At 37.5% G+C, this 27,373-nt stretch overlaps 5 protein-coding genes across 5 annotated transcripts in view; 3 read left to right on the top strand and 2 right to left on the bottom strand.

Annotated features, from left to right (window-relative positions):
- Nucleotides 1-27,373, top strand: part of tmem8b (transmembrane protein 8B) — a 1,109,927-nt gene that overhangs the window by 93,581 nt on the left and 988,973 nt on the right. The gene's annotated exons all lie outside the window — the stretch shown is intronic.
- si:dkey-88e18.2 (interleukin-12 subunit beta) lies at nucleotides 2,744-6,138 on the bottom strand. The gene is made up of 6 exons (XM_037680930.1): nucleotides 6,057-6,138; nucleotides 5,721-5,969; nucleotides 5,391-5,493; nucleotides 4,178-4,368; nucleotides 2,951-3,099; nucleotides 2,744-2,866 (listed from the first exon to the last, which is right to left on the bottom strand). Exons 1-6 carry the CDS (start codon nucleotides 6,136-6,138, stop codon nucleotides 2,744-2,746), a joined length of 897 nt encoding a protein of 298 aa, XP_037536858.1.
- LOC119413877 (transcription factor BTF3) lies at nucleotides 9,611-11,998 on the bottom strand. The gene is made up of 6 exons (XM_037680943.1): nucleotides 11,933-11,998; nucleotides 11,131-11,199; nucleotides 10,930-11,043; nucleotides 10,472-10,673; nucleotides 10,334-10,390; nucleotides 9,611-9,949 (listed from the first exon to the last, which is right to left on the bottom strand). The coding sequence occupies exons 2-6, from the start codon at nucleotides 11,197-11,199 to the stop codon at nucleotides 9,903-9,905; spliced, it is 489 nt and encodes a 162-aa protein (XP_037536871.1). The 5' UTR covers nucleotides 11,933-11,998; the 3' UTR covers nucleotides 9,611-9,902.
- utp15 (UTP15 small subunit processome component) lies at nucleotides 12,415-22,185 on the top strand. The gene is made up of 12 exons (XM_037680919.1): nucleotides 12,415-12,589; nucleotides 12,846-12,958; nucleotides 13,096-13,188; nucleotides 13,587-13,771; nucleotides 14,171-14,349; nucleotides 14,567-14,692; nucleotides 16,545-16,680; nucleotides 19,434-19,518; nucleotides 19,675-19,830; nucleotides 20,011-20,112; nucleotides 20,294-20,427; nucleotides 20,745-22,185. The coding sequence occupies exons 2-12, from the start codon at nucleotides 12,869-12,871 to the stop codon at nucleotides 21,043-21,045; spliced, it is 1,587 nt and encodes a 528-aa protein (XP_037536847.1). The 5' UTR covers nucleotides 12,415-12,589; nucleotides 12,846-12,868; the 3' UTR covers nucleotides 21,046-22,185.
- Nucleotides 24,997-27,373, top strand: part of LOC119413847 (rho guanine nucleotide exchange factor 28) — a 47,813-nt gene continuing 45,436 nt past the window's right edge. The window contains exon 1 of the mRNA XM_037680913.1: nucleotides 24,997-25,029. Within this exon, the coding sequence (XP_037536841.1) occupies nucleotides 24,997-25,029 (33 nt within the window). The remainder of the gene's footprint in view (nucleotides 25,030-27,373) is intronic.

Here is a 27,373-nt window from a genome sequence, read left to right as displayed (position 1 = left end):
ATTTATTTTTCAGGACAAAAAGAATAACAAAATAAAAAAAGATAAAGAAGCTTTATTTTTAAATGACAGATTGATTCAGGTTTATGAGAAAAGTAATAATCGATGATTGGAAATTCATGACTGAGTAAAAGTTTTTAAATGTTCATCTCACACGAAAAGATTTTCCTGTAGTTTTGTTACAAAATGGCAAAGATATATATAAATATATATGAATACACAATATGTAGAAATGTAGTTTATATTCCTGTTAAAACGTCTTCACTACACCTAAAGTTTCTTATTTTATTTTTTACTTTATTTATTCTATTTTTAGTGGCTTAATGTCCAACAATAGGGGGAGCTAAAATATAAAAAAAAAAAAAAAAAAAAAAGATTTAATCAATAAGGCTCCTACATTTAATGGTGATTTGTGAGTTTTATTAAATCACAGCAGAATTTCCATTTTAATAACTTTCTATAACAGGTTGATGGATTCTTGGATTAAATAATAATTCCTGTTTTTAATAAACTTACTGTTTGAAAAGGTTAAAGCTAACTTCAATAACTGACTTAAGATTTACTGCTTTATCTTCAAATAAAAAAAAATAGTCAAAGTATTTTGTTTTGGTAAAATTATTTTCTGATCTTGATTCACAAAAGATGATAAATGTAATACAGTTTATATGTTTTATTAGTTAAGCCTTTATCTTTTTTAATTGTGATAACCTTTCTATCAAGTAAAAGCAAAAACATTATTTAGTTTAGCTCGAATAAATGTAATAAATATTTTCTGAGTAACTCTAATTAAAAAAAATCAATAATAAATTTATAAACGGAATCTTTTTTTTTTGTTTGTTTATTTACAAGTTTTTTCTTCTTTTTGCAGTCAGTGCATGTCGGGGGAACATCTGTTTTACAAAGTTATAGATTTCTGTGTGCAGCTTTGAGTTTTCTCTTCCCCTTGTTCTTGCAGAAGTCCAGGGACTCGGGCGACACCTTCGTGCAGCAAAACTTCTCCCTCTTTCTGCATCGGCACGGGTTCCTTTTTCCACTTCTCACCTGCAACAAGCGGGTTAATAACAGATTAGGGACTGAAATGGTGAAAACTGAAAAATAAACTCTTCATTTGTGAGAAACTTTGACTTTCTTGACTTTTGTCCTTGTAAATTTTAATTATAATCACTAGAATATATTCATAAAGTAATAAGAGTCACTGTTTGGTCCCATGAAGCTGCATTATATTATATTTATACTCTATTTATTTTATATTTGAGTACAAAGGAGTCAGTTACTGCAGGTCTCAAATTAAACAAGTCATACTTTAGATGTTTACTTATGTGCAACATTATTAATTTTCTTAGACTTTTAGTTTTTCACCCAAGAAATAATAAATGTGTTATTTGATCTGCTTATGAAAAAGTCAATCAACTACTTAAATTTTTAACAAGATAATTTGAAGCACATGGATTAGTGTTGGTGCTGATGAAACAAGTCTAACAAACCTGGAGTTTAAAGTGGTTGTAGCTGAGTCATGTCCGACACATACTCTGACCAAACTGTAATTTTTCAAAATCTTAACTTATATTTTTTGGCATTTCTTCAATAAATACAGATTTTTTACGTTTATTTTCACCAAAGTTGATGCTCAATAATCCAGGTAAAAATCCAACAATGTTCAGTCAGGTCATCTGGACGGTTTCTGTTTTTGCTGAGATGTTTCATCCATCATCCAAAGGACTTGTTCAATCTGAGGAGACGGTTTGGTGTCTCCTCAGATTGAATAAATCCTTTGGATGAAGGACGAAACGTCTCAGCAAAAATAGAAACCGTCCAGATGACCTGACTGAACATTGTTGGTTTGTTTTAATTTCTTTAAACAGAAATAAAGAGCAACTAGTTTCGGAGTAAATAGAATATCATAAATGCGTTTTTTGTTTTGTAACACACATACTGATGCTGAAAGGGGCTTTTTTTTAAATAGCGACTCCATCATTTCTCACTCTTCATTAGAGGCTTTAAATGTGGGACCATAGCATAATATTCAAAAACCTATAAAAGAGTAAAGTGGGATCAACAGAGACTTAGTTTAAAAGAACATTTCTAGACTCAGTCACTGGACACGTGACACAAGAAACACATAAATGAAGAAGGAACATGTACAAGAAAGGAAGCAGGAAGCTCTTTTAATAGTCACTTATTTTGTACGTCACAAAACCACCAAATTACAAAGAAACACCAACACACAAACACACAAATAAGAACAAGAAACTGTAAAGTCTGAAGGTCATGCTCAGCTAGACTCCTTGAAGTGACAAATACTTCTGATTCATGCAAGATGTCCTTCTGCAGGAAGGACTTCCTCATTTAGATCTTTTTCTGCAAACGCAGAAACTTTAGCGGTCTTTAGTCACTATGTTTCCTAATAACCTCTGTTCACTCTAAGATTTCTGCTCCTCAGACTCCTCATCTGAGAGCCGTGTTTAATCCGATTCAATAGTTCATAAATACATTCATAAATAAATAGTTTGTGTGCATTCACAAATAAAGGCGATATAATAGTGTGTTGTACTGATAATCTGTAAATACATAAATAAATATATATTAAATAGCAACACTTTTTATCTTGAACCATAAATATGTGAACAGACAGACGGAGGACATAATAATTTTAAAAAATCATAAACATGACTCACAAGAGAACACTGAAGACAAGTTAACGTGCAGGGAAACATGTAAAGTGTAAAAGTTGACAGCTCAAATAATTTCAGTGGGTTACATTTTTCCACGGAGTCCACTGACTCCAGGGGGAGAGGACCAGCGAGTCCCTGGAGCGAACCCTCAGCTTGCTGATCCTCCTTGGGATCCGAGTGGACAAAGACCGCTGTTTCTAAAGTCAGATGGGACAGTCAGAAAAGCCCAACAGAAATCACGGCAGACGTGTCCGAGTGTGAGCGAGAGGTCGTATACGTACGCTGCCGTCATCCCTGAACATGTACTCGATCTCGTGCTCCAGGCTGAAGAAGCTGTGAGGAGTGGACCAGCTGGAGGGGGGGTTGATGGTCACGTTCAGCTCCTGATCCACTTCCTGGCACCGGACAATGTGGGGACTGTCAGGGACAACTGGAACAACACGCACAAAGTTAATCAGGGCCTTGCGTTCCTCGAAGAAATGCAAATGGACAGAGTTGAAGCCTTTTTGCTCAGACCTTGTAAATGTTGTTCCAGTCTCATGAGGTGTTGTGAGACGGGACCAAATTTTAGCTCAATATCTGTAAAACGATTGTAGCAACTTTTGCGTTTCTTAGTGTTCAACAAAGTTAAGTCCGGTCAGTTTATTTTTTGTTTAGACCTTTCATCCTTCATCAGTCTGAGGAGCCACAACAAACTCAGTCCCCCACAAGCAGCACACTCACATAGTGGGCCAACCAATTTGATGGTGATAAGATGGTTTCTGGGACCCGCCCTCGCCCCCGTCAACTCCACTGAGGCAGCCGTAGCCAAAGTGCTTCAAAACATCAAAGTTCGTGCTCAATAATCCAGGTAAAAAATACAACAAAGTTCAGTCAGGTCATATGGATGGTTTCTTTTTTTTGTTGAGACGTTTCATCCAAAGGACTTCATCAGGTTGACCCACTATGTGGGTGTGCTGCTTGTGGGACTGAGTTTGTTGTGGCTCCTCGGACTGATGAAGTCCTTTGGATGAAGGACGAAACACCTAAAAAAAAAGAAACCATCTAGATGACCTGACTTAACTTGGTTGAATTTTTAAAAAAGTCTGGATTATTGAGCATGAACTTTGATGTTTAGCTGTAGTGGCCATCTTGAACTGGAGTGACTCTCAGACTTAATTAGTTGTGTGTTAGTGTTCATAAAACAAAAATAAGGTTTGGTCGACAAAGGCAAGGCCGAAAACCTTATCGCCTTCTGTCTTTGGTAAGCATGAAGAATTTGAATACCCAATTACTAAACTAGATCAGTAACTCTGAGAGGACAAGACAAATATTTCCAAAACATAAAAATAAAAACTTGCATCCTGATGAGTGATGACATAAAAACTACACTTTAAAAGACTCAGAAACTTCAAACTGAAGCCCTGTCGGGGCACCGATCATCTTAAATTGTTTAAAGACGTTATCCTTCAGGAACAACGGTGCTGATTCAGCGCGTAGAAAACCGAGGGCCGTGATTTGTTTCTCACCGATGTCTCGGAGGTAAAACAGCTTGGTTCTCCTGAGGAAGAACAAGTTGTTGGTGGCCTCGGCAGTGACCTCCAGCATGGAGCTTTCTTCTGCGTATGGTGAGAGGGTGTGGGACAGGACAAACTGGAGGCCCCCGCTCTGGAGATGGTCACTGCTGCTCACCCAGTTACACGACTCCTGACCTTTGGTGCTGCAGAAAAACAGACTTTAAGAGAGATCCTTCACTCAGAAACACACACGTCTGTTATTAGTCTGTACTGGGACATCACCGTGCACACAGCAGTGTGAATAAACAACAGTGTGATTGTTGATTCATTATTTACACTGTTGTTGTCCAGTTAATTGCATTCATTTATTTTTTACTACATTTTTTGTGATTTAACTGCATACTTTGTGCCATTCACGTGTTTAAATGTTCACCGTATTCAGAAGATTACAGCTGTGGATTGTGTGTTTTGCTTTTTGGAACTTTTATACTTTACAAAATGTTTCATTTTTTAAATAAATTATTTTCTTGTAAAAAAAAATACACTGATATAAAATCAATTCCTTCAAAAACAGTGGTTTAAAATCCGCTGTAGCATATTTGTACTTTTTTTTTGTCATAGTACTTTTAGCTGATCTTCTGATTTGCTCTTTTTTAGCAAGCTTTTTATGCCTTTTAGATAGCATTTAGCTGCTTTTATCTTTTAGTTGACTGTTTGTTACTTTTACATTTTATTTGACCTTTTGTTAATTCTACTATTTAGATAATTTTCAATTTTAGAGTTTAGCTAATCTTTTGCTACTTTTGTCTTTCAGCTAGCAATAATTTAGTATTTAGTCAGCCATGCTACTTTTAGCATCTAATGCTTTCCTACTCTAGTTTTTCTTTTTTCTTTTTTACATTAGCTTTCAGCTAGCCTTTTGCAACATTTAGTTTTTAGCTTGTTCTGGTCTACTTTGAAGATGTTTTTTTGTATTTTTAGCTGTCAGCTAGGGTTATGCAACATTAAGCTTTTAGCTTGTTCTGGACTTCTGTAGATTTTTTTCATACTTTTAGTTTTTAGCTAGTGTTCTGTTTCTTTTACAGGCTGTTCTGTTTCAACTAAGATTCAGCTTGTTCAACAAATATCAGTCATTCAGCACTCAGCATCTACACTGCATTTTTAGCAGAAAAAGTTTTTTTTTGTTTGTTTGTTTGTTTTTTAGAGCTTTTTAATTTTTTTTTACCATTCTCGGGCAAGTCCAAGGCGCACAGCTGTGTATCCACTGTTGGTCCAGCTACAGGTGAAGTTACAATCATAAGACTTTGCACGGCATTTGAGGAAAGAATCTGAAATCAAACACAAAGACAAGCACATCTAAAACTGTTCAGACTTTCTTTAATTCAGCATAAAGTCAAAAATGGTTTAATTTATACACATATTTCACTCAGGCTTTCATCTAGTTTCAAGACTTTAAGCTGTTTTTGGTGGAGCAATAGCTCCTTAAGTTGCTGCGAGAGAAACATTTTCAGAGGTTTTCATCAGAAGTACTGAATAACAAAGATGATATTATTACCTATGTCCTCATCTTCCTCAGCCTCCAGCAGCAGATGGGTTGATGATAACTTCTCCCCACCTCTCCAGCAGCTGTATTCTCCCAGCATGGGCAAATCTACCTCGGGCACAATCAGGTTGTTTCCATCCTTCTCAACGTCGTCCTCAGAATTGACATCCTTGCCATCCAGCTTCCACGTGACAGGCTCGTTGCTGGCCGTTGTGCAGGTCAGCGTGACCGGGTTTGTGTCGCTCCTTTTAGCAACCACAACTAGACAGACCAGAAAACAAGTTCATATTGAGAAGAGCTCAACAACTCAATGTGCCTAAAACCATTTAACCCAATAAATAGACCTACAGTTTTCTGGGAAGTTGCTGAGTCCATGTGCTCCAGTTAGACTGATCAACAGAAGGCCAGTTATCCACAATGATGAAGTCATCTGAAAGAAGAAAATTATTATAAACAAGTTTATAAAATATGTATTTAAGCATCCAATTCTGTTTGTATTATTTCAGTTATAATTATCTCTTACCCTTTGGACGTAGTTACCCTGCACAGAAAGGCAAAAACAGAAGTTCAGTGGAGTGAGCGTGATGAGTGCTCAAACTAACCACTGAGCATCATTTTTATAACCATCAACTCAGCGCTCTCAGCCGGCCCCCTTGTACCACCTCTTGAGGTGTGAATGAAACTGACCAATACTGTGAAACACACATGAGAACCTGCAGCAGGCGGTGACATGCAACATTTCCTCCATTCTGATTTGCATCTCAAATTTATTTTTTAAAAACAAGGAAACTGAGTTTCGAACAAGGCAGTAAGAGATAAGAAATGTGGGTGTTCACTGAAGGTGGGGGGCGCCCGCTGACAGCTCTCATGATCAAACACCTCAGATACTCTATCTATCTATCTGTCTGTCTGTCTGTCTGTCTGTCTGTCTGTCTGTCTGTCTGTCTCTCCGTCTGTCATTTTTATAAGGAACACATATCATTTAAGACAAAAGTTTAATTAAAGATGGCTTCCACACTTGAGACACGTTGACGCCCGGTCTATGTGTTAAGGATGACTCTCAGCTACTACCACATAAACTTTATCTTGGGGGGGGGGGGGGGGGACAACTTAATTTTGTGTTAGCAAAGGTTGATTAACTGTGGTGGCCAACTTGAACTGGGGTGATTCCAAATGTCAGTCAGTTGAAGGTGTACATCCAGGGACTACTTACTGGAAATTTAATCAAAATTGATGTGGTTCAGGAGATATTTTGCTAACTGACAAAGTTTATTGAAAATAGTTGAGGGCAAAGGGTGATAAGTTTGCACTTGGAGTATGTGTTTGGTAATTACTCTCAGCTACCTCTAATCAAAGCTGAATATTGGTCAGTTTGGTTGAGTCATAGCCATTTTTGTGTTTGCTAAGGTCGCTTAGCTCTGGTGGCCATCTTGAATCTGATTAACTCCAGAGCTTAATGGGTTGTGTAGCTAGGTAGATCAATCAATGATTACTTTTTGACAGTTTCAATAAAATTGGTTCATGTTGCCGCTGCTACCAGAAAACACAAACACCGTGAAACATTATTGCTGGTTTGTCTTCAGTGGTGGGTGATAAACCTACAGCTAAAAGATCTGAGCAATAAACAAAAGTGTAGCTTGATATAAAACTTTATTCTGGTCCAAATTAACAGAATCTGTTCTCATCCTAGCCAATAAAAATCACTGGCTTCTCCCCAACGCATGGTTTTGATGGACGCCCTAAACCTGCAGCCTCGGGATTATAAGAATGCAGCACTGACCACCGAGCTACCACAGCCTCCTTTGGCATTCCCCAATAACATGACCAAAAAAAAAAAAAACTTCTGCTATTCCTAAAGTGCAAGACTGTGTGGACAGTCTCACGGGGGACAGGAGTGATGGATCAGTAGCAGGACTTTCCCTGATGGGTCAACCCTTCTTTGTAAAAGGTCAGCTACTAGAATAGAAAGACACTTATTTGTTTCCTCGTCCATGCTGTACACAGATGATTTGTTCCTGTTATACATACATATGAAGTCACTCACTAAACTATGACAGACACACAGGACAGCTTTGTTGCTATTCAGTGTCCCTTTGGACTTTAGGTGAATTCAGCCTCTACAGAACAACAAGCATCATGTAAACATGTTACAAAATGTGCAGATGTGTCATCAGAAAACAGTCACTTTCAGGTTTCAGTTCCTCAAAAGCTTTACATTACATTGTTCTTGAGAGTCACCAAGGGGCATTTTTAATCTTCGAGTGCAAAAATGTCCAAGCACTTTAAATATTCTCAGCCAAAAGTGATGGCGAGTCAAAACTGTGAGACATGAAAACAAGCGTCAGAGAACACATCATACTGGTCAGTGTAGGTTGACGCTTTACTAAATTGAGTGAAAAATAATTGTCAAAAAAGTTTTTTTTTTTTGTTCCTGTTAGCAAAAAAAAAAAGTGTTCACAATAAAATAATGCTTTTAAAGCCAAATGCCTGCAATTTCCTAGCTTCTTATGTGAAAGTCTCCCTTACTTTGTTAAATCATGAACTAACCACGATTAACCACATTATTTGGAAAGCAGAGTTCAGTTTCACCCAGCAGCCACACACAGACCAGATGATGGTCAGACATGTGGACTCAAGAAATCACTCAAATTAAACTACTATCCACACATGGAGGGACAGTGGTGAACCTTCTCGGGAGCGTCCGGCTGACCAAATTGATTCTCGCACATTGAGGAGTCCAGCAAGTCCCAAAAGTACCCAGAACATCATCTAAAGCCCTGCAGACCTCACTTCAGTTAAGGTCAGAGTTCATGATTCAACAGCACAAAGGAGAAGAACAAGTTTCCTTCAAGTTCCAAGGCCAAGAGCTCAAAGGCCTGTCTCACATTTGCCACCAAACATCTTGATCCTCAGGACTTAAGGGGAAAATATTCTGTGGACTGATGGGACTAAAGTGAAACTTTTTGGAAAGTGTCTCTGTAGTAAAAATAACACTGCATTCCAGAAATAGACTTATAAACATAGAGGTGGTGGTGTGATGGTATGGGGTTGACTGGACGACTTGAAACCATGAATTCTCCTCAACCAGAAAACCCTGAAGGAGAATGTTTGTGACCGTTCGCTCAAGAACACGAGTTCTGCAGCAGGACGATGATCTGAAGCTCTGCAGCATTCCTCCACCGCCGTGTGAACAACTCAAGGGTGGCACCAGTTATTAGGAAAAACCTTTTTCCATAGGGTCAGATTGGTTTAGCTAGATATTATTCCCTTTATTAAACAAAAATACAATTTACAAGCTGCCATTTGTATTTGCTTTTTATTTTCATCTAATATTAATATTCAGCTCACCTAACAAAAGAGCAAAATCAAAAGAAACTTGTAAGGAGCTAATACTTTTTCAGAGCAGTTATTTAGAAGGCTGAACATAAATATAAAATAAGTATATAACTATTTGAAAACTAATTTTGCAGTTGGGAAGAAATCAAAACCTCATTTAAATACCTGCTTGATACGCTCAAGCATGGCATTTTATTCTGAACTCAAGCCCAGTTTGGCTACATCATCGATAAACCCTGAAAACCCAGAATGAGGTAGTCACATGAGGCAAGTGTCGTGCAGCATGATTTCTACTTTCCTTTCTAAGAGGAACAACATGAGGGGCTGAATTTGAAGCATTCAGCTCTATTGTGTTCAAGTTTGTAAACACCTAATGTATTTTTTTGTTTTTGTCAGTTCTGCCAACAAGTTTTACTCCCAGACAATTTGTCCTCTATTCACTGTACAATTAATCCATTTTCTCTGGGAGACTGTTTTTAGTTAAAACCATGACTCTTATATTCTATATAAAAACTAATCAATACCTTATTTTATTAAGAAATTGTAAATAATGAATGTCGCATATATAAAAGAATGTTAAACGTAATCTTTATTACATGCTTAATTAAGCTCAATACATTTTTGTTGTGTTGGCTTTACAATGCAGAAGAAACTGTGTGTGAGAAAAAGAAGGCTGTGCACATGATACTGAATAGTTTACACTGAACTGTAGAACCACACAGGACAAGAGTTACTGTAAATGTGACTCCTAAAAATCCAGTTCCGTCTGTAGCCATGAAGAATGGAGAGATCAACAAAAGATTTCTCTGCTGAATGCGATGACCCACGGACAACCCTGACATGCACCGCCGGTGCTGGTTAGTTTGCTTCGTTCTTTGAAGCTTCATCGAAGTTTTCTACAAGATCTAAAAAAAAACAAAACCAAAAAGGAGATATAAAGAAAAGAAACAGAAAACACAAGGAAATGAAGACAAAAAGTTTTAAGATCTTATGGTATTCAAACAGAATTTAGTCAGTCGTTTTTAATGTGGTTAATAAAAGTATGTTTTATAAGAAGCTTTTACTATGTTGCTACAAACATTCATACATATCCACTGAGGCGATTTATATTAGACTTAATGAAAGGATGCAGATTATATTTCCCAGTTCAGAGAACATTTAATCAAACATATTTTATATTTAAAAAAGCCAAACATCTCAGTAAACATTTCAGCTGTTGTGCTCATTTTAATGCAACAGTAGAATAAGGAATGATTTTATTTTTCTAAAGAAAGTGTAAATATGCTCACCTGGAACCTCATCCTCCTCCTCTTCAGCAGCAATTGTAGGAACTTGGCTCTCTCCACCTTGAGGGAATTGAATCTCATCAGCAATGCAACATACAAAACTGGAGATACACACAAGGAATTTTCTTTTTTTGCTGGTACCTGGTTTGGGCAGAGACTCTGCTAGTCTCCTGAGGCTGGTAAGACTGTCTGCTCCCAACTGGTTTAGGATTCCTGGGAGCATCTCTGTTAGCTGTTTGTTCTCAGCGTGCCCCGTGATCGTGAAAGTGTTGGCAGCCAAGGAGGCCTGAACTTTTGGGTTATTAAAATGGATCACTGTGCCCTGGTTTGTAAACATATTAACCTGAAGAAAAAATAAAAAACAAGGCACTGAGCAAAGTTTAAGGAAAGCAAAAGCAGCACAGATCATGGCAAACACAAATTCCAGCCGTGAACTAATTAAAAACATTTTAAGTTTAATTAATCTTCTTTTTATATTTTGGTCAACTACTATAATATATATGTTGACAAAGTTAGTAATTTTTTTGAGTGAGTAATTAAAGGCATCGGTCACTGCAGTGCAGAGCATTTGTCTTGCTGCTGAACAGTTACTTTAGTACCTCCTCAATGCCAGAGATATTGTTGACGCCCAGTTTCTTCAGTGAAAACTGCAGCTTCTTATCATCTGCTGTAGCTGTTCTGTGCACCACCTTCTTCTTCCTGCGGGCTGACCCCTACGACAAACAAAAACTTGCCTCAACACATAACCCAGAGACCTGTAATGACACTTATTTTGCAGCAATGTACTGTATTTAGCTTACTTTGCCGCCTATGCGGACCTGCGCCTGCAGTTTGGCAAGCTTCTCCTGGTTCATTATCGACTCCTTCATCTGATACAAGAATTAAGATACAGGTTTAGTTCTCCATAGCAGAAAACAAAAGGTGACATTAAAAAAAAAAAATCTAATAAAAAATTGACTTATTTTATAGCTGAGATATGAATACAAACACAGAATCAAAACAGAAGTGTTAAATCGTTCTCATTAGTTTTGAGATTAAACAAAAGGTGTGAAAATGGTTTTAAGACTTCTCCCTTTCCCTGAAGGACACCTAATAAATCTGTAAGCACCTAATGTGTAACTTCAGTTAACAAGAAACGTGAACTAAGATGAATACCAGACGTGAAACTCCCTAAAATCTCCCCTCAGATTTGCCCTTTTTGCACAGCAAACCAACAAGAACCCACAGCTGTCAAAGGCTCAAAATAGCTGCAGGCTTTTAGTGTCGGTGTACATAAAGTTCAGCTCAACTCAGCTTTAGCATAGAGTTGAAATGTTATCTAAGATGGTGAATAGCTTTATTTAGTCTGCCAAAAGAAAATATGTCAAGAAATGTTTAAAAAAAAAAATCCTGGTTCTTCTATCAATTAAACAGCCGGCTAGTTTAGCTAGCGAAGTTAAACAGCTAGCTTGGGCCTCTTCAAATTGTCGTTAAAACTGACGTGAGCCGGATGTTTTTATCGCATTTTAACTTGCGACAGGACAATAAGTTATATTTTATTTGTTTAATTAAAATTACACTGTTATGACAAATATAATAAATTACAAACAGCTGAGAACAAACCTGGGAGTGTGTACACACGCGGGTCACACAACAGTCGATAAAATCGGAAAGGACTGAAGACCGGAAGTGACGAAATAGCTAGCTAACATACTAGTGTTTTCCCGAATAAGGTACCCCTGTCGTCAAACGCTTAGACGGCCATAAAAAGCGTTACACACTTGTTAAAATTAAGTAATTCTGGCAAGTATTTTTTATGGTAAAAGTTACCGGGAAATGCAAGACATGTTTTCGCTTTTAACGTTTAAGTCTTTATAAGTGTGTCAAAAGCATCGTGCTTTCCGTTTTAGTAAGCGTTTGATAGCAGGGGTGTTTTTTTCTGCACAACACCGCCCATAGTCTACAGAGTTTTTCCACAATTTATTTTACATTTTCTAAAATTAAATACATAAAAAATACACAAAATAAATAAAATGAGATGAGTAATTTTGCTTTTCGTTGATTACATCTAAAAAAAATAAACATTTGTTTTATTCGTTTCAAACAGCGGAAGTAGTTCTTTTCACAGTCATGGCGTCCTCCTGTCCGTCGACAGGCAACGTGATCATTCAGTAAAAATGAGTTTTTCTTAAACCCAGACTCCAAAACTGAATATAATTTATAAACAAAGCATCGCACGTAAAATTAGATCTGCACTCCTGGTTTCTTTTCTGTTCAGAGGTGAGAATTAGTCAGAAGTTTTTAAATTCGAGCCGTCTGAGTTTGCTTACTTGTGCTGAACACGTTTGCTTTTTATTAAACGGTTGTCAGATTTGTTCGTGTGTGCTCGTCCGATAAGTAAATGTAAAGTAAGGGTGGTTATAAGTATTTAGCTTCTGTGGCTCGGGTCTGTTGTCATGCATTGCTGCTTACACGAGGCGAGTCAACGTTTTAAACGTTATTAACTTTTCCACCATCTCTATCCTCTCATACGTAGACACTTCTTAAGTCACCTCATAGATGGCTTCTTTTAAACCCACGAAAATCCCTGTTTTTCCTAAACTCGGAGAAAAGATCACAGAAGACACACTGTACTGGAAAAACTACAAAGTACGTATCTTCTGACTTGGGCTTTTTAAAATATTATTTTGGATGGGATGAATATTTTATACAATTTGTGATCTCATATTTGAACAGGCTTGCTTGTCGTCCAGGATCTAATTATGACTTTGTTTTCCTCCTAACAGGCTCCTGTCCAGATTAAAGAATTTGGAGCTGTCTCGAACATAGACTTCTCCCCTGTGGCTCCATATAATTTTGCTGTAACAGCATTTACAAGAGTGAGTTGGCTCTACCAGCATGAATTCATAGTAATTCACTTTAGAATGGGTTCAATTTAATTTCTATTCATTGTCACAGCAGAAAAGGTTAAACCAAAATGCAAAATATATAGAAAATGATTAATGCATTGTCCTTAAATCCAGTTACACAATATATTAAACTGGATTAAAACAATTAATATCCTATAATACTATTTCCTTTCTCATTTCCATGTATGAAATGTACAAACATTACAGACTGTACTGTTATTAACTCATAGTTTAAGCAGAACTGCCAGAGTCTCTTGAAGTGTTTACTGGTCCATGTACCCAAATGCAGAAATACTAAAATGTCCAAGTAGTAACGATTCATGTTTTGACTGCAATCTTTTAATACTCCAGCACTTGTTTTTCTACAGATCCACATCTATGGACTATTCTCCCAGGAACCTGTTAAGGCCTTTACCCGGTTCAAGGACACTGCTTACTGTGGCAGGTTCAGGTCGGACGGTCAGCTGCTTGTGGCGGGATGTGAGGACTCTGTTGTTCGACTGTTTGATGTCAGCGGCAAGGCGGCACTCAGGATGTTCAAGGGGCACACAAAGTGAGCATCATTTCATCACCGTCTGAGCTTTTTAGTTGCTCTGTCCTCAACTTTAAACTTTGTGTTTTAACAAATGAACTATATTTCAACTTTGTTAAATGTGGTGCTTAAGTTTATGTGGATTTGCACATCAGATCTTCTCGTAGAAGAATTAGTCTTTATGCTTATTTGGCACAACTGTTGCTTTAATATCCAAGTAGTCTCATCTTTAAAAAAACATTGTCAAATTTGAGCTTTTATTGTCTGATAAAGAAGTTGAATGATGATTTCTTAAGTGATCCATCGACTGAGTTTCATGATGATCTTGAGAACTCTGACAACATGTAAGCTGTTTTAAAACATATCTGCTGGTGAAAATGAACTGAAAAGAATGAAGTAGTTTCCTTTTGTTGTACTCAGGGCTGTACACGTAACAGATTTCACCTCAGACCATTACCAGATCTTCACAGGGTCTGATGACTACACGTGTCGACTTTGGGACATCCCAAACGCAGCTGAGCTCACCTCCTACCAGGAACACACAGATTACGTTCGCTGCGGTGTTGCGAGCAAACTCAACAGGGATCTCTTCATTACAGGTGAGGCAAAAAGACACGTTTGTACGGTTTGGGGAAATGACCAAAGGAATGGCAGGAAGTTAACCTTTTGACTCAGTAGCATAAATATCAAGGGTAATCAAGGTAACTTCTGAATAGAATAATAATTTTAAAAAATCAAAACCAGTCCAGAGGTTAATAATGAGCTGCTGAATGACTGAGTGTTTGATCTGACCAAGAGTTATTCTTTTTATTCCAGGATCATATGATCACACGCTCAAAGTATTTGATGCCAGAACGGACAAAAGTGTGATGAGCATGGACCACGGCCAGCCAGTGGAGAGCCTCCTGCTCTATCCCTCTGAGGGGCTCCTAGTCTCAGCAGGTTGTTAACACTATGAGTAGCAATTAAGAACAACACATCTTAAAGTTTTATTCCTCCTCTAGACCAAGAGGTGACTCTTCTGGTCACAGAAAGAAGTCTTGTGTAGTTAATGTGGTTAACATGTGCCTCATGCTCAGTTTCTGGTTTATACGTTTTCTTCAGTTTAGAATTATGTAAATATTTAATTGAACGTACCGTACATTTCGCCGTATAAGTCACACCTTTTTGCATAAATTTACATGCCCTGGGACTTGTACTGTGAAGTGACTTGTGTTTTTTTCCTCACATTTATAACCCAATTTTTGTCTGAGATCTGACTTTTTCATTCATTCTGACATGTAAAATATTGAATACTACCATTTTCAGCCACTAGAGGACAGTTGAGTGCTATGGCAAGCCAAGTGTCTCATTAATTCAGTTTATTTATATAACGCCAAATCACAACAAAGTTGTCTCAGGCCACTTTACAGAAACATTCAAATACATAAAAGCCAATTAGTAAAGTTCTCTGTCTAAGGAATTAATAGGTTAATTAATAGGTAAAATGGCTATTAATTAGACACTTTGCTTGCCATACAAAGCAACCTTCGTCTCGCTCCGGAAGTCCTGGAGCAAATGTCAAATCAGCTGCATTTCACCACGCCGCCCAGGCAAAATGCAGCTGATTTGACCATTAAAGTGCATTTATTAAGGAAAAGTTCAACTGAGATACATCGTTACTATAATGTCGAGCAAACAAATAATTGTTTTTCTTTGGTATCTTGTTAAATTTTAAAGAAATGCACATCGAGTCCTCCCTTTGCGCACTCCTGCTTCCGCAAATCGCTTTTTGAAATGCAGCTGATTTGACCATCAAAATGCATTTATTAAGGAAAAGTTAAACTGACACACCTTTGCTATAATTTTGAGCAAACAAATTATTGTTTTTAAGTGTTAATCTTGTTAAATTCTTGTTAAAGTCCTCCCGTGCACGCTCCCCCGGCCGCCATTTGGCATTTGATCAATTTTTGGCACAACATTGACCCACGTTTCCAGGTGGTCAGCGGTGACGCATAATAGATGCGACTTATTTGTTTTTTTCCACTTTATTAGACATATTTGGACTGATGCAACTTATACGGCGGATAGTACGGTAAATGGGATAGTAAAACAAGATTCATCTAGATTCAGTTACCTTATTCCAGATGTTTGTCAATTAATCCTGCATTCATTACCAGATTGTCAACAAAATCCACCTGGTTTGGCGGCTCACAGCAGATCTTCATACTGAAGTACATTGTTTATATGAAATTAAATCTTATGTACTTTAAATGTACATTTAGTCCGTTTGGTTTGCTTGTAGTTAGAAGATGTCAGATCTGTGGTGAAGATCTTGATCTGGATTATTTGTAAATATTTTCTGAGTCTCAGTAACTTGTTTCAAGCCTCTTTTTTTTAACAAACTTAAAGTTCAGTTTGTACCTAGTGGTACAGTTAAGTGTAAAAAAACCTAAAGGAAGTTCTATTTTATGTTAGAGGCACCTTATGAATATTAAGTGCTCAGTTCTCAGTCAAATCCACTTCTCATTTATTTATTTGAGAAGAATCATTTATTTATTTGAAAAGAATAAAATAGCCACGTTGAAAATGTCTAATTTGAAAATACACAAACCAATAAAGTAATGCCTCATACCCTACATCCATCTTTTATATACATTCTGTGTAATTTAGCACCACATTCCAGTCATATTATTACTTTTGCATGATTCTTGTCCCTGAACACAAGCCCACTCACACACAGATTATATTTATTCGTATGTGACAAGAAGGTCAGACAACCTCTTAAGTTATAAACTTTTGTTCGTGTCTTTAGGTGGACGCTACGTTAAAGTGTGGGATTTGTTAAAAGGCGGCCAGCCCCTGGTGTCTTTGAAGAACCACCATAAAACTGTCACCTGTTTGGCTCTCAGCCACAACGGACACAGACTGCTGTCAGCATCTTTGGACAGGTAGGGTGACTTTAGGATTAAATTAACTTGGGAAACACGTCTGTCATAAACACAAATATTCTAACCTGAGTTAACACAATTTTTATTATGGCATGGAGTTACTTTATAAGCATTTTTTTTTACAAGTTATTCTGGATACACAAGGTGTTTCTGTATGAGCGGATACAGACACCGGTTGTTGGTCCCCTTACAGCTCTTTGAAACAACGCTTCATTTCTTGTTAAGGTTCTTTGTCATGCACATCACATGTGGTACATGAGGTGGAACAAAATTGTGTACACAGCGTCCCAGTTACAATAGCAAAAATATAAAGTGTAAAATAAAACGGTAAATAAAGATCTAAGATATAAACTAAGTTATACGCTAAACGATCAACCGGTACGCTAAAAGATCTAAGATATATGCCGGTCACTGATAGCGCAAAACAATACACCGAACAACCGCAGCATGAACATGAGTCTTTGTGGGTGGATGAGTACGAATGAATGAATACAGCAGCATGAAATGATCAGCAGCATGAGATCAGCAGCATGGATAATCAGCAGCATATATCAACAATCAAAGTTGCATTACAGTGATTTTGTTTTTTTCATTTCTTGTGAAAAGTAATTCAGTTAAAAGCAATGGTCTAACTTATTTCCACAAAGCTTTATTATGTGATAGAATAAGCAAAATTAAAATATGAAAATACATCATTTTCTGTTTGTTTTACAAACATGTTAAAATAGTACGGACAGATTTGTTGGTACACTTAAATTATTTATCTTTCCTTAATAAGTGTCGCAGTTGCCTTCAAGCTTTTCATCAGCTGTTCAGCCCACAGGATTTATAGAGAACAAACGGCCACTGGGTAGTTTGGTTAAGTTGTGTGTGCCACACTGAACATGGAGCAGAGAAAACCAAAATGAGAGCTCTAAGAGGTGCTCAGAAAGAAGATTACAGACATCCACATTAAAGGTAAAGCCCATATACACACAGCTTCCTGTTCCTCTGACCACAGCTGCCAAAATTATTAACAATTACAGTAGTCCCTCATTTATCACGGGATCCGTACCCTGAAGCCGCGATAAGTGGAAAAACTGCAAAGTAGGAATAGTAATACAAGTAGTAAGTAGTAGTTTATTTTATTATGTATTTATATGCATTTAATTTAACATATATATATATATATATATATATATATATATATATATATATATATAGGCATTTTAAACCCCACACTCTTGCAATATTGTTAATATGCCTGTCACAGTAGGAAATTTTGCTGGGCGATTAATTGTCTCAGAAATTATTGCGATAAACGATATTGCAAGAGTATATATATTAATATATTGTCAAATTTGAGAAGAAATATTTATTTGTTTGGTTGTTGTACTTTTTTTTGACCACCTGATGGCAGTATAAGACTGTTTGAACCGAAGGATGGATAGTTGAGCAGCATGTCTTTTTAAGAAAAATGGTAGGGAGGGCCCTTGACGTGACATGGGCTGACATGGTGACATGGCGGACGCTTGGTGATTTGAGCTCTTCAGCATAGAATTTTTCACACAAAGCTTATAATTAAAAATCATTAAACAAGTTCTCAGCTTCTTTTTGCAGAGAAAAACAACATTTTACATGAAGGCACGGGTTTCAGCCGTGAATTTTGGAGCTCGACAAGACGGAGGTTTATTCTCTAGGTCGGCCTCTTAGCTTAGCTTCTCTGCTTAGCTGCTTTTAACGATCCAAAAACACAATTTTGGAGGGTTAAAACAGAGTTTAAAGAGAAAGGGATGGGTCAGTGAAGAGCACCGGAGTTGAGCCATGTCTTAAGTAGAAAGAGAGAGACACGAAGAAACGATAAAAACCGGTAAATGAAAACGAGGTTGATAATTTTCATTCATCATGCGATTAATGGATTTATTGTTTATTGCGACAGGCCTAATTCTAAACAATGTTTCTAAACTCTAAATGCTCTCAAAGAGCACAGACTGTCATGATTTCAGCTCTCTGCCTCCTCTGCTCTTTGCCACCTACAAGCGCTCTTGGCCACGCCCACTTCTCCACTCTGCACGCTGAACAACAACTGATCAGATGCAGCAGGAAGTTTATCCTGCAGTATGGGCTGCACAAAGCTGCAGCAGGTGCAAAATAATTAAAAATAATATATTTTAAATAAAAACTCCATGCCAATCGTGTGGCTCATCCATCAATCGGCCACTTGTGTGTCATGTCCAGTCTTATTTTGAAAAACCGCTATAGAGCGAGTCCGCGGTAAACGAACCGCCAAGTAGCGAGGGACTACTGTATAAGGTTCATGGGACAGTAGCTAACCTCTCAGGACGTAGATGCAAGAGGAAATACAACCCCATATTAATAGACCAGTGTTTGGTAGATAAAGAATCGAGAGAAGTATCCAGAACATTCAAGCTGAACTCAAGGTCGAGATGTTTCTCTGACCATGCCACTCTTCGCATTCGGAATCATACACGTTAGTGGAAGAAGATCCAGGAGGGCTCCACTATTGACAGTAGACATAAAAAGCGGAGTTCCAACAAAATGCATGTTGACAAGCCCCAAAGTTTCTGGGACTGATGAGACAAAAGTGGAACTTTTTAGCTCAAGTCATGTCAGTTAGGTTGTTTTGATCAGTGTGTAAGGGTGCTGACACGTTAATCCACAGATGTTCGAGAGTGCCCTTTTTGGGACTTCATGCTTTAAATAAAAGCTGAATCAACAGTTTTAATCTAAAAAGGGCTGTGTTTATTTTTCAGGCATGTGAAGGTCTACAACACAACCAACTATAAAGTGGTCCACAACTTTGATTATGCAGCTTCGATCCTCAGTCTGGCTTTGGCTGTAAGAAAAAAAAAACTATTATTTTTCAATCACCAAAAGCATGCACATTTCATTTTATGCCTTGTTAAATTAGTAGTGGCCTGGCATTACAAAAATTTGGACTTTTATGGAAAGAAAATATTTACAGTAAAGTTAAGATTATGCCTTTCTTTTCAGCCGGAGGATAAGTCCATCGTCGTGGGTATGACCAACAGTATTCTGAATATCAAACACAGGAAGAACCCTGAAGAGTCGAAGGAAGTAACAGGCCAACAACGGCGGCGTCCATCATACCGTGTCTTTGTGAAAGGGAAGAACTACGTCCCAAAACAAGTGAGCGAATGTTGTGGCTGTGATCAGCAGATTCATTCAAGATGTGTTATTAGTTACCAAAAGACAAAAAAAAAAAAAAGTGCAGCTTAAACCATCTTTGGTATGCTGTTTTTAATTTAAGAATTGTGGGATTATTTGTGTTCTCATGATTTTATTTCTCTGCTCACCATCTTTTCCCAGGATGATTATCTTGTCAGTAAGCCAGTGAAACAACATTTGGCTAAATATGACAAGCAACTAAAAAAGTTTAATGTATCTCAAGCTTTGGATACAGCCCTAAAGGTAAGAATTTTATGCTTTTATAGCAGTTTGGTTTAGAGTTTCTGTTGCGTTTTAGTGTTGACCTTGCTGCACAAGTCTCGTACCTCTTAGCTGAGCTGCGCAACATGCAAAGCCCAAACATGAATGAAGACGTGTATGGATTTTCTTTCCAAAATAAATAAAAAGTCTTTAATTGTCGTAGATGAGCGCACATGGGAGAAAGCCAGAGATCACTGTGGCGGTTATAAAGGAGCTGGAACGAAGAGGAACTCTGAAGAACGCGCTTGCAGGGAGGGATGAGGAGCAGTTATCTCGGATACTCCGCTTTCTCATCGGGTGCGGAGCAGATCAGGTTTTATTTCTCATTTGTGTGAAACAAAAATGAGCTAAAAGTTTACGACTCCCTCAGAGATTAGGAAAAAATATGTATAACAATAAAAAATACCGACGTTGATGTTAAATTTGGAGATTGTGTAGGCTTCGAAAGACCTGAGTGACTTAACTATAGAATTCAGAGGTGGTGGCACATGCACAACCTTAAATTATAGTATGTAGGAGTGGTCATAACATTTTAAGTATCAGTCTGTGAAATTGGGAGGCTTTGAATTGTTTCAATATAACCACTGAAATAATTTTCCCCATTTCTTCTGCAGAAACATGTTTGATGCCAGGTTTACGCCCGTCCTTGCAACAGCGGCTGATTTAATCCTAGGCATCTATCATTCTGTCGTCGGCCAGTCTGCAATCGTCGACCGTCTGCTGAGACAACTGCAGGAGCTGCTGGAGAAAGAAATCGACTACCAGAAGAACCTCCTGGAGGTTCTGGGCATGTTGGACACAATGTTTGCTTCTTCCCTCCCACTGAAGGTTTCATGCCCTGGCATGATCAGTGGATCTAATGGGCTGGCTCAGGGAGAAGCAAGTACCTCCAGATCGCAGCTTCAGGTCACCTGAGACTTGTGTTGGAAAGAACTGCTTTTAGACGGATGTAAAGTGTCTTTTTGAGACATCACATACAGATTTCTTGTGGTTAAAAACTTCCCCACGGTCGTATTCTGGGTCGATCTGCTTTGGATCCTTCATTTACAGACAACTTTTCTAACAGGTGTCACTTTTGTATATTAATGCATATAAAGGTTATAATCACAGAACTGGGGTTCAGTTAAATTAAATAGCTGCTTTGTTTTCCTAAGATCATTTGACAAACTGTACTTAAAATGAGTCTTGTGTCAGAGCTGAATGCTAAAGATTGAGTTGAACTATTTATATTTCTTTTAGCATTTTTGTCTTACTAAATCTAATTTATGTGTCATTTTTGCCACACTGCACTAGTTGACCTAGCACAATTTTGAATATAGAAAAATCATTTCTAGAGTGCGGTAATCTAATTTGCTTAAGTTGGCAGTCTTGTGCAAAAACTTTGCCTCCACATTCAGTCATTTAAATAAAAAAAATCTATAAATGCAGGGTCCCAAGCAGATGTGGCAGGCTGATCACATCTGGTACAGTTGGTTAAAGATGTAACAACCAGAAAGATGCTTTTCAGCTGTGAGTGGTAGTTTTTCTTTAAGAGAACTGTTGCAACTGTGGGTCTATATGGATGTTACAGAACAGCAGTACGGGTCAGGTGAGGACTCGACTTTACTGTGTTTTATGAGCAAGTAATTAAAAAAAGAAACATTTTAAAACCTCTGAATTGTCATAGTTTAATCCAAGTTAAACAGCAGTGGTCTCTGTGCCCTTCAGAGCTTTTCACACTTTGTCAAAGTTAATTTTGACTGCCGGTAACAAAATGTTGAACCAATTGTAATGATGTGAAATTTTACTGTGTTGCATCAAAAATTAGACCTATTCAACGAAACAATCCATGGCCAAATATGCTAATGACAAGCTATTTCCCACAAGCTAATTAGCCACAAGCTAATTAGCAAGCCAGCAACGTATCCACCAATCACAGCAGAACTTTTTCAATTTGCTTCCTGTTGATCCAAACTAATGCTAATCTGTTAGCTACTCAAGTTTCAGTTCAGGAGACAGAAAGTTTGGATTCAGTTGTGATTTGACCACATCGCAGGTAAAAACGAGAAAAAGAAAAAGGCATCTACTGTATGAAGAATGTGTGAATGTAAAAAAAGTCCCATTTTATTGAAAGTTGTCTTTTTTTTTCAACTAAATGTTAGCGTGTGTAAAATTTAACTTCATGATAGCTGACATTTTTATAAGCGAATAAAAGTTGAATTTTTGTTATAGCTGACTTGACTGTAAATGTTTAAAAAGTGGCGAATTTTAAAATTCCACTGATTAGCTTCATTTGTATAGAAAGCCATTTCATTCAAAATTAAATAAATAAGTAGTGCTATTTAAAAATTATTGATCAATATTCTATTAAACAAATGTTCCCATGAAATCAAACATTTAAATAGAAATGTTCTTTTTTTTTTTTCCTCCCAAGATTTTTTATTTCAAGATTTATTTAATAATGGAGTTTCATTTTGTAAAGCTACTTTGCATATTTCAGGGGCTTTTATTTTTTAACCCCGTTTTCCTTTTAAGCTCGTTTTATTTCATGTTCTTATATTCAAATGAGGGGGCGGGGTTTGCTCTCTTTTTGACCAATCACAGCAAAGTATTCCCCTCGCTGAGCTCTGCTCGGTCCAATCAGAGCCCTTTGTCTTTCTATGGCGCTGGCTCCAACTACCTTCAAATCATGAATTAACTGTTCAGAAAGTCAGGATGACAAGCGGGCAATATGGAGGACATTGGAGAACTCTGAGATGAATTGCAAAGAGCTGTTGATGAAATTGAGCATTATTTATTTATTTACATCCCGCGTTGATTCATTTGCAGTGTGGACACGGAGTGGAGCGGATCTCCTCTGGATCAGACACGCCCCACAAAGAAAACCCCGCCCCCTCGTTTGAATATAAGAACATGAAATAAAAAGAACAAAGTCCATGCTCAATAATCCAGGTATAAAATCCAACATTTTTCAGTCAGATCATCTGGACAGTCTGATGAAGCTTTCCAGGTGGAAGGCGAAACGTTTCAGCACAAAACAAGAAACTGTCCAGATGACCTGACTGAAAAATGTTGGATTTTATACCTGGATTATTGAGCATGGACTTTGTTGTTTTCAACCATTTTGACAAGACGGTCAACAAGGAAGAGGGCCGGCAATGGAGGAGGGGCGTACCAAAGAGACCATCTTATCATAAGCAGAACTGGTTTGTTCTACTTTGGAGTAAACTGTTGGGGGAAGAATCAGTTTTGTTGTGTGTTTCTTTGACTGATGAAGCCTTCTGGATCGAAGGAGAAACGTTTCAGCACACACACACACACACAAAAAAACAAACAAAAAAAAAAAACTGTCCAGATGACCTGACTGAAAAATGTTGGATGAAATAAAAAGCACTTTTTTAAATTTTATTCAACCTTTATCTAGACAGGTTAATCCCATTGAGCCTGGGGGGCTCATTTACAAGCGACCTGATTTCTTAACAAGTGATGACAGCAGTGGACGACAACAATAGACAGTCATAAAGTAGGCATAGACATACAAATTTGTCTTTTTTTTTTTTTACAGATCAAAACAAAACAATCAAAAGGAAAATCAAAAGGAATAGTAGCAACAACAAAAAAAAATAATCAGCTCGTTTATAAGGCGATTTAGGAAACTAAAAACAGGAACATTGGTTTTTGCCAAAATGAATTTTGCAAAACGAGGTTAAAAAAATAAAAGCCCCTAAATTATGTAAAGTAGCTTTACAAAATAAAACTGTCACAAAATGAAACTCCATTATTCAATAAATAAATCTTGAGATAAATTCAAATAAATCTGGAAATAAATAAATAAATCTTGGATTAAAAGAAACCGAAACAATTCTATTTAAGTGTTTTATTTCATGGGAACATTTGTTTATTTAATGGACTATTTGTTAATAATTTTTAAATAACTTAATTTTGAATGAAATGGCTTTCCATACTTTACCAGTAAACAACATCTGTTATTTCGGCTACTTGCCACTAGAGGTCGACGTAACCTAAAGAGGAAAGAGTCATTCATTAGTTGTTTTTTTTTTAAAGAGCAGACAAAAAACGACATCAACAGAAGAGGTGAAACAGTGAACGGAGGCAGACAACAGCGAAACACTTCAAGGCTTTAATGAATTAGACATTTAAAGGCTGTCTGGGTTTATCTACTGGAGTTTGAGCTCCTTGGAAGGTAAGCACAAAAGTATTTCCTTTTTTGTAAAGCTCGTGATTAAAACAAGGCCAGTTTATACATCTTTAAATACTTCTGACACTTGCTCTGCAGACTAAATATTTAAATCTTAAATTAAAAAACAGCACTAACCATCTAAGCCTAAATCATCCACAGAGTCAGCTGTGATGAACTTCTGCTGTGTCATAAACAGCATTTTGCACACTTCGTGCAGAAGTCTCTTGTTTTGTTGTTAGTCTGAACGTTAAAGTGAATAACCGGACCAGGAAGCGTCTCATCAACAATGCGGAGCTGCAGAGCCTTAAGATCTCTCTGTTGGGTCTAATTTAGGAAGTGGCCTCTGATGAAGAACAGATCCGAACCCTGCAGCATCACAATTCAATCGATTTTCTTGCGTGTGCACGTACGAGCACGCGCCTCATCGAACTGCCAGCATATCAGGTTTATTTTTCTGCTACAAAAGCAGAAAAGTGTCATCGTTAAGATAATCACTCACATTCTTGTGATCAAAAGATTCCCCCTGTCTCTTCAGTTGACCTCTGACTGCTTAAAGAGGTCAATAATCCCTTCAGGATTAGATGAGAACCAAAATCAGCAAAGAAATAATATGGTCACATGGCTGATGTTCATTCTCCCCTCCTGATTTCCCCCATTTTTATTTCAGTGATTCCCTCCTTCCTTGAATGGATCTGAGCAGGAGGAAAGTGCCTCTTTATGTGAGTACACGCTACAGTTTTCAGAGCAGCGTCTCCGCTTAATCTCAAGGGTTGAGCTGGGAATCTCTGTGGAAAATCTCAGCAAATTAAGGTTGGAATGCAGTCAGGAATTAGTGCACTCATTAAAGAATTGAAGACCAAGTTTTTAAAAGGAATGCATACAACATTGTAGCTGTTTTCTAGTCTTGAAAACAACGTCTGCCTCAGTCTCACGCAAAATACAACTCTGTAACTCAGCTCAATATCTGGAAAACTGCATTAGTTTTAGTCATTTTTGTGTTTTTGTAATTATACGAGTTTCAGTTTTTGAAACGATTGACAAAAAAACAAAATAGAACTTTTCACACTATTTTAATTTTTTTGAGATGCACCTGTATTTTCTCCTTCAGCGAAGACGCAGATACTGTATTCGGTTTCATTGTCTGTAGTAACACGAGCTTGATATTTTTCATCCAAGCAAGACCTCAGTGACCCCGACACTTGAATACTGCTTGAATACTCATGTTGTCAAATCAGTGGGTCTTTGAAAGAAACATTCTTGTTTTTGTAAAAAAGATTATTTGAGCATTCTTAGAAGAAATAAAGGAAACATCAATCGATGCCTTGGAGACAAAAGCAGCGTGGCATTTATTTATGTTCCTCGCAAACCAATGTGAATTATTCAAAGTGACATTTTTCTCTATTTTAACTTGGTCGAAAATTTAAAAAAAGGTTTTGATTTGTTGTGTTTCTTGCAGCAAAATTTTAATAAACTTTAAATCACATGGAACAACTATGATTAAATAAATTTTATTGGTTTAAATTTGAGGATCTTAACAGTTAAAGCAAATACATCTCTGAAGGTAAAAAAAATGCATTTCTCTCAAGTTGACTGGTTTTGGATGTACTCTGTCTTTTATTTTACATAACCTGAGACATCAAACACACATTGTGTTCTGCATAATGAAACACCTCAGATGTGCTTTACAGGGTTCTGCGCTTCATGCAACAGCTCATAAAACTAAAGAAAGTCGAGCAGTTTTTAGCAACAACTGGTTTAAATCCCTGCTAGTGGCACACAACGAGTAAAAAGCAACATTACAGGAATAAAAAGTCTCCAGTGACTGTGCTGAAGTGCCTGTGTTTATAGTAAACCATCTTTATTGCCTGCCATTGAAAGTGAAGTTGGAGCCCTAATGTTTGTACCTGTGCGTTTGTCTGTCTGTACGGTTAGCAAAATATTTCATGAACTAATTGGCAGGTTTTAATTAAACATTCAGAATGTGTCGGTAATCATGGGATACACATACTGGTACAAATCTGATTCACTTTTGGAGTCAACCCGATTCAGGATTGCTGCCACAGCCAGCTGATGTTGGCGAACACAAAACTAGCTAAAACTGTCATATTTTCAAAAATTGAGCGAAAATCTGCCGTGATAGAAAGTGAGAGTGATCCTCAGTGCATACTTTAAGGGCAAACAGATCACAAATAACTTTGTTTACACAGTTTGACCAAAACATGCATAACGCCATACCTTCTTGTCATAAGATGATTTTGGTTTAAAACTGTAGCCTGAAGGCAAAATACATTTTTTTCAAGGAATGCTGGGCCTCTATTTTATTTATTTTTTTGCATAGTTTATTTCTTACTGTTTTACAACTAACATCTCAGGTAACAAATATTCTATTAACCATTAAGACAGATCTCCAAAAACAACTTTGTTGATGTCAGAGATCAACTCTGTCAAAGAGATCAAGACAAGAATCAAGCGCCTGGCGAGACAAACTTCTTTGGAAGAACAGATCGGAATCGCTGATTATCAAACTTAGACTCTTCCGTCCAGTTGTCTTATCAGTCCTTCACTATGCAGCAGAAACCTGAACTCTGAACGCTGACATAGAACAAAAATAATATGCATATTTGAAATGACCTGCTGCCAACGCCTGCTTTAAGTCCACTGGTCCACCACAAATGCTGAGGTCTGCGTAGAGTCAATGTCCTCATTGGAGATCATGGCTCCTTATTAATTCAGACGAAGAGGAAGAAAGTAAAGTGGTTTGCCCATGTAGTGAGGGCCAAGAGAACTGTGTGATTCTCGAAGGAAAAGCTGAAGGAACCCATAAAAGAGGGTGTCCTTCTTGCATGGGCAGGTGACATCTACATCTGTACAGAGCTCCATGTCCATCTATACCTGGACAGGGCTCCATGTCCATCTATACCTGGACAGGGCTCCATGTCCATCTTTACCTGGACAGGGCTCCATGTCCATCTATACATGGACAGGGCTCCATGTCCATCTATACCTGGACAGGGCTCCATGTCCATCTATACATGGACAGGGCTCCATGTCCATCTTTACCTG

This window comes from Nematolebias whitei, chromosome 8, assembly GCF_014905685.2.
Source record: "Nematolebias whitei isolate Nwh7 chromosome 8, NemWhi1, whole genome shotgun sequence".
NCBI lineage: Eukaryota > Metazoa > Chordata > Actinopteri > Cyprinodontiformes > Rivulidae > Nematolebias > Nematolebias whitei.
Note: the sequence above shows the minus strand (reverse complement) of the source record. Positions and strands in the feature narration are given on the sequence as shown.